General features: G+C 41.1%; 1 protein-coding gene across 2 annotated transcripts; it reads left to right on the top strand.

Annotated features, from left to right (window-relative positions):
• Positions 1–482: 482 nt before the first annotated feature.
• LOC308096843 (PRA1 family protein 3-like) lies at positions 483–7,196 on the top strand. 2 transcript variants are annotated; one of them, XM_080444313.1, is made up of 4 exons: positions 483–823; positions 3,074–3,105; positions 3,241–3,426; positions 6,896–7,196. In XM_080444313.1, the coding sequence occupies exons 1-4, from the start codon at positions 636–638 to the stop codon at positions 7,069–7,071; spliced, it is 582 nt and encodes a 193-aa protein (XP_080300439.1). In that variant the 5' UTR covers positions 483–635; the 3' UTR covers positions 7,072–7,196. The 2 variants fall into 2 exon arrangements, with proteins under 2 accessions (XP_080300439.1, XP_080300438.1); XM_080444312.1 differs by lacking the exon at positions 3,074–3,105 and having other exon boundaries at positions 3,209–3,426.
• Positions 7,197–7,686: the final 490 nt, after the last annotated feature.

Raw genomic sequence — 7,686 nt, 5'->3', positions numbered from 1 at the left:
ACAATGCGACGCCAACCGGAACCAACCACCGGAAACACGATTCTTTGGGTGCGTTCGAAAATACAGCACTGAGCGCACTGGCCCATACAAACCATAGATATATATCTATGATACAAACTAATAGGCGAGTGTGCTCCGGTGCGTAATTTCCGAACGCGCCCTATGTTTCCTTTTTCTAAACCGGATGTCACGCATAGAGTTATAATGTATCTAGAGAACGGACGGCCCTGCCCCCACTCTTTCTTTTCTGTGCTCACCAGCGCATGAAGCACCGGAAGTTCCTCCACTTCCCAGGCTTGGCTCCAATATCGGAGCCAACAGAGCATGCGCACTAGCCTTTCAGACAAAATAAGCATGTGCCGTAGGTTTTTAAATGTGGGGAAAGCTGCAATCCCAGATCTGACCGCCAGGCCGCGGCAGCGTCACTGTTCTACCGTGGCTCTGGGGGCGTGGTCACACGGGCCAGTGTAGAAGAAGAAGAACAGAACAGAGACGTAAATAAGAGAAGAAGAAGAACAACAGAACAGAGACATCAATAAGAGAAGAAGAAGAAGAACAGAACAGAGACGTAAATAAGAGAAGAAGAAGAAGAACAACAGAGACAGAGACAGAACCAGAACTCTTCCAGATCCAACATGGCGTCCTCCTCCTCTAGGATGGAGCTGGCTCCTCTCAGGCTATGGGATGACTTCTGTCCTGGTTCTGACCGCTTCGCCAGGCCGGACAGAGATCTGACCAAATGGAATAACAGAGTTATAAACAACCTGCTGTATTACCAGACCAACTACTTCCTAGCGGCCATCCTGGTCTTCATCATAGTGGGGTAAACTATAGATCTATTATTTATACCATATCATAACTATAGATCTATTTATATCATCATTATATCATATAATAACATTCTATTATTTATATAATATATGAACCATCCTGGTCTTCATCATAGTGGGGTAAACTATAGATCTATTATTTATAATATAATAACTATAGATCTATTTATATCATCATTATATCATATAATAACATTCTATTATTTATATTGGCCCTAAAAAGCACAGATCTACAAGCTGTCATCTCTATGCATTGATACAGATTAACTAGAGATCTGGTGCTTTTCAGCTGTGTGGGACACAGCCGTACCACGAGGTATAGATGAGGCTTACATGAGGCTGCATTCTATTCTGACACATACACACACACACACACACACACACACACACACACACACACACACACACACACACACACACACACACACACACACACACACACCATCATGACTCATGATTAAAACATGTATATGACTAACCATCTATTTAAGGTTCTTATAAGCTGTCATTATACAACCATGGAACCATAAAGCTATGGACTTTAATTCATTTTATAATATATTCATTCATCAGAAGCTCTTTATCCAGAGTGACTTAAAACAAGATAAACACATAGAATGTATATAACATAACAATATAATTTATCTTACAGTAAACAAGGTAAAAACACGTAGAATGTAGAGAGACAGTGTAGTGTCTCAGTAAACTATAGGATCATAGAATACATAGAGACAGTGTAGTGTCTCAGTAAACTATAGGATCATAGAATACATAGAGACAGTGTAGTGTCTCAGTAAACTATAGGATCATAGAATACAGAGAGACAGTGTAGTGTCTCAGTAAACTATAGGATCATAGAATACATAGAGACAGTGTAGTGTCTCAGTAAACTATAGGATCATAGAATACATAGAGACAGTGTAGTGTCTCAGTAAACTATAGGATCATAGAATACATAGAGACAGTGTAGTGTCTCAGTAAACTATAGGATCATAGACCGCCGAAGTCTGACGTCATTTACACATCCTTTGTTTGTCTACCTGGTTCGCAGTTTTCCACCCCCGTTCTGAATCCCATAGACGTATTTAATATCGCGTCAAATAAGAACTGTGTTCCAAAAATAAACAAATGACCCCGGCGTGTTGACTCTTATGGATATGAAGCATCAACTGACGGTGAGAAAACGCTAATGTTACTTCCGCCGAATTAGTTACATTTTCGCCAGAAACAGACTGTATCAAATATAAGTGACTGACTATCATAAACGATACAGAACCCCCTCCCTGACAATAACGCCGACACGCGGCGTTTATTTTTGGACCACAATTCTTATATGAGACGATTCTAAGATGACCCAATGTTATTCTCCATAGAGAAATTACTTCCGCAAACCTGGGGATGAATGAGTCACGTCAGGACTTCGGTGCTCTATAGAATACAGAGACAGTGTAGTGTCTCAGTAAACTATAGGATCATAGAATACAGAGAGACAGTGTAGTGTCTCAGTAAACTATAGGATCATAGAATACAGAGACAGTGTAGTGTCTCAGTAAACTATAGGATCATAGAATACAGAGAGACAGTGTAGTGTCTCAGTAAACTATAGGATCATAGAATACATAGAGACAGTGTAGTGTCTCAGTAAACTATAGGATCATAGAATACAGAGACAGTGTAGTGTCTCAGTAAACTATAGGATCATAGAATACAGAGACAGTGCAGTGTCTCAGTAAACTATAGGATCATAGAATACATAGAGACAGTGTAGTGTCTCAGTAAACTATAGGATCATATAATACAGAGAGACAGTGTAGTGTCTCAGTAAACTATAGGATCATAGAATACAGAGACAGTGTAGTGTCTCAATAAACTATAGGATCATAGAATACAGAGACAGTGTAGTGTCTCAGTAAACTATAGGATCATAGAATACAGAGACAGTGTAGTGTCTCAGTAAACTATAGGATCATAGAATACAGAGACAGTGTAGTGTCTCAGTAAACTATAGGATCATAGAATACAGAGAGACAGTGTAGTGTCTCAGTAAACTATAGGATCATAGAATACAGAGAGACAGTGTAGTGTCTCAGTAAACTATAGGATCATAGAATACAGAGACAGTGTAGTGTCTCAGTAAACTATAGGATCATAGAATACATAGAGACAGTGTAGTGTCTATATATTAGTGTAGGGTTATATATGACATATATATATATACAGTAATATATTATGTTGTGTTTCAGGTTCATGAACCCTCTAGGGATGTTCTTAGGAGGTACTGTAGTGACCCTGGTCTTCACGGGGTCAGGGTCAGGGTTATATATGACATATATATATATACAGTAATATATTATGTTGTTATGTTTGTATTGTTTCAGGTTCATGAACCCTCTAGGGATGTTCCTAGGAGGTACTGTAGTGACCCTGGTCTTCACGGGGTCAGTCTGGGCCGGAGAGAACCAATCCATCATCAAGACGTTTAAGAAGAAGAACCCAACGCTCTTCATGGTGGCCGTGATGGGAACCTCCTACTTCCTGTTGTCTCTGTGTGGAGGAGTTATGGTCTTCATCTTTGGTCTGTCCTTCCCCCTGCTCTGTGAGTACACACACTACACACTACACACTACACACACACACTACACACACACACACACACACACACACACACACACACACACACTACACACTACACACACACACTACACACACACACACACACACACACACACACACACACACACACACACACACACACACACACACACACACACACACACACACACACACACACACACACACACACACTACGCACACAGGTACCTGGTTCACAGAGGCACTCTATGTTATATTAGATTTTTGTTTTGAAACTGGGATTATTCCTTCAGCTTGGTATAAATCTATTGTAAGTCCAATACCAAAATCCGCTAAAAATGACCCTAGAATACCCTTAAACTATCGAGGCATTAGTCTTTTGAGCACAGTATATAAATGTATACTTCGATTCTTAATTCCAGGCTTATGAACTACCTAGAAGAAAATAACCTTTTTGGTAGAAGAACAGAATGGTTTTAGAAAGACTAGAGCCTGTATCGATCATGTATTTTCCATTACAACAATAGTTAACAACAGAATCATGCAAAACAAGTCATCCTTTGCCTGTTATATCGACTTCCAAAAGGCTTTTGACTTTGTCAACCGAGATCTACTAGCTTATCGTCTTCTGGAAGAGGGTATACACGGAAAGTTTTACTGGGCCATACAATCTTTGTGTAAAGCCCCCCAGGCATGTGTTAGAGTAAATGATTACTGTTGTTCAGGGTGGTTCCCAACGCCATCTGGTGTCAAGCAAGGGGATTGTCTCTCCCCTACACTTTTTGCTATATTCATCAACAATCTGGCCAAGGAAGTCAAACAACTAGGATTGGGTTTACACTATGATGGCAGTACCAAACTAGACATTTTGATGTATGCAGATGACATAATTGTGGTAGCAGAAAATGAAAATGATTTACAGAAAATGTTGATGTGTACAGATAATTGGTGTAAAAAGTGGAAACTGACAGTTAATCATAGTAAGACTCAGATCATGCATTTTAGACAAGCTAGAGTAAAGAGGAGTGATTTCCAGTTTTATTTAGGGGAACAAAAACTACAGTATGTTGAGAATTACAAATACTTACAAATGTCTTAACTTGGATGAACATTTACATTTTGAATACGGTACATCAGTCTTGGCCGGATCTGCAAGCAGAGCTTTGGGTGGTATTATAGCAAAAACTAGACAGCTGGGTGATCTGGGATATGCTGCCTACTCCAAATTATTTCACACTTGTGTCTGCCCTGTCATGGACTATATGGCTGGGATATGGGGGTTAAACACAAATATGAAAGGACAAATGGTCCAGAATAGGGCTATACGGTATTTCCTTGGAGTACATAAATTTGCACCTGTATTGGCAATAACAGGAGACATGGGATGGGAGGCATGTGAAATCAGATGGAAAGGCAGCATGGTAGCTTTATGGAATAGACTAATCAAAAGGCCAGAGAATAGAGTTGCCAAGAAAATCTTTAATTGGGATGTCTCGATAAAAGGTGCATGGGGCAAGTACAGTAGAGGACAGGGACGTGCTGGCCACTGGGAAATTCGGGAAAATTCCTGAAAGGCCGTGCCATTTACGGGCCGCCAGACGGCCGGTGGGCCACCCAAAAAAAAAAAAATCCCGTTATAGGATTATTAAGGTAATTTCCGGGTCGCGCGGCCCAATTATTAGTTACATTACTGTTGGGCTGGGACGTTTATCAGCAGTGGCGCAATTTACATAGGGTTGCTGGGTTAAAACGCAGCAACCCCCCCGTTGACAAAACAAAACGGTGGGCCGGTTCGGAAAATCCCAGAGCTGAATTTTGGTCCCAGCACGCCCCTGGTAGAGGATATACTTCTGAGGGCTGGGTTGCTTAACAGTTTTCAAAATAACAGCATTGCAAACATCTCTGTGGTGAAGGAGACACTTTATGGTTTGTATCAGAGCAAATGGTCACAGGATATATTGTATAAACCAAAACTTAGAACATTTGTTATGTTAAAAAGCTGTTATGTTAAAGAAAAATATGTTAGTGCTCCATTGTCCAAAAGACAAAGATCTCTATGTGCCCAACTCTGTTCTGGGATCCTGCCCCTGCACCTTGAGGAGGTATAGAGGAGTAGTACATTACACACACTACACAATACACACACACACACACACACACACACACACACACACACACACACACACACACACACACACACAGAGACACACACACACACACACACACACACACACACACACACACACACACACACTCACACTCACACTCACACTCACACTCACACACCAATGATGGATGTGATTACAGCAGCTGTTATCTTGTTGTGTTGACGTTGCCATGGATTGTTGATCTGGACACAAAGTGTTTTTAGTAGGCTGATGTCATGCTGTGTGTGTGTGTGTGTGTGTGTGTGTGTGTGTGTGTGTGTGTGTGTGTGTGTGTGTGTGTGTGTGTGTGTGTGTGTGTGTGTGTGTGTGTGTGTGTGTGTGTGTGTGTGTGTGTGTGTGTGTGTGTGTGTGTGTGTGTGCCACACCCCCAAACATAATGATATTAATGAATATTCAACAGGCAGATTTTATGAGTTTCTATCCAGTAAATCACTTTAACCTGAATAATATTTTAATCTAAACAAAGACTCTTTGTGTTCCTACTGGAACCGCTGCCGGTCATGAATGAGACAAAAACTAAAGAATATCCATGACTTTATCCATTAACCCCTTGTTATCTGGTCCACATTAACCCCTTGTTATCTGGTCTACATTAACCCCTTGTTATCTGGTCCACATTAACCCCTTGTTATCTGGTCTACATTAACCCCTTGTTATCTGGTCTACATTAACCCCTTGTTATCTGGTCCACATTAACCCCTTGTTATCTGGTCTACATTAACCCCTTGTTATCTGGTCCACATTAACCCCTTGTTATCTGGTCCACATTAACCCCTTGTTATCTGGTCCACATTAACCCCTTGTTATCTGGTCCACATTAACCCCTTGTTATCTGGTCCACATTAACCCCTTGTTATCTGGTCCACATTAACCCCTTGTTATCTGGTCTACATTAACCCCTTGTTATCTGGTCCACATTAACCCCTTGTTATCTGGTCTACAGTGGTCCTGGTCCACATTAACCCCTTGTTATCTGGTCTACATTAACCCTTTGTTATCTGGTCTACAGTGGTCCTGGTCCACATTAACCCCTTGTTATCTGGTCTACAGTGGTCCTGGTCCACATTAACCCCTTGTTATCTGGTCTACAGTGGTCCTGGTCCACATTAACCCCTTGTTATCTGGTCTACAGTGGTCCTGGTCCACATTAACCCCTTGTTATCTGGTCTACATTAACCCCTTGTTATCTGGTCTACAGTGGTCCTGGTCTACATTAACCCCTTGTTATCTGGTCTACAGTGGTCCTGGTCCACATTAACCCCTTGTTATCTGGTCCACATTAACCCCTTGTTATCTGGTCTACAGTGGTCCTGGTCCACGCCTCCCTCAGGCTGAGGAACATGAAGAACCGTCTGGAGAACAAGATGGAGGGGGCGGGGCTGAAGAGGACGCCCATGGGAGTCATCCTGGACCTCCTGGATCAACAGGAGGACAGGATCAACAAGATCCAGGACTTCATAGAAAGCAAGATGAAGGAGTGACCCCCCCCCCACCCCCCCCCCTGGGTTTCATAGAGAGCTAGTTAAAGGAGTGAAGAGAAGACCCCCCCCCCCCCCACCCCCCCTGGGTTTCATAGAGAGCTAGTTAAAGGAGTGAAGAGAAGACCCCCCCCCCCCCCCCCCCTGGGTTTCATAGAGAGCTAGTTAAAGGAGTGAAGAGAAGACCCCCCCCCCCCCCCCCCTGGGTTTCATAATGGGCCCTAAGCCAAATGTCCCTTGTGGACGATAAAGTTCACCTTGAACTCTGACCTGTCACCACGGTATGCCCCCCCCCCCAGCAGCTGACCAACGTGAAGCGATTCTAGCGAATACAAATAATAATAATGTAACATTCTAATGACTCTACAAACTACAAATATATTATATCTATATATATATATATAATATATTATATCTATATATATAATATATTATATCTCTATATATATATATAATATATTATATCTGTATATATATATATATAATATATTATATCTCTATATATATATATAATATATTATATCTCTATATATATATATAATATATTATATCTGTATATATATATATATAATATATTATATCTCTATATATATATATAATATATTATATCTCTATATA

The sequence above is a fragment of the Gymnoscopelus braueri genome, assembly GCF_963280865.1.
Source record: "Gymnoscopelus braueri genome assembly, chromosome: 12".
In the NCBI taxonomy this organism is placed as follows: Eukaryota; Metazoa; Chordata; class Actinopteri; order Myctophiformes; family Myctophidae; genus Gymnoscopelus; species Gymnoscopelus braueri.
Note: the sequence above shows the minus strand (reverse complement) of the source record. Positions and strands in the feature narration are given on the sequence as shown.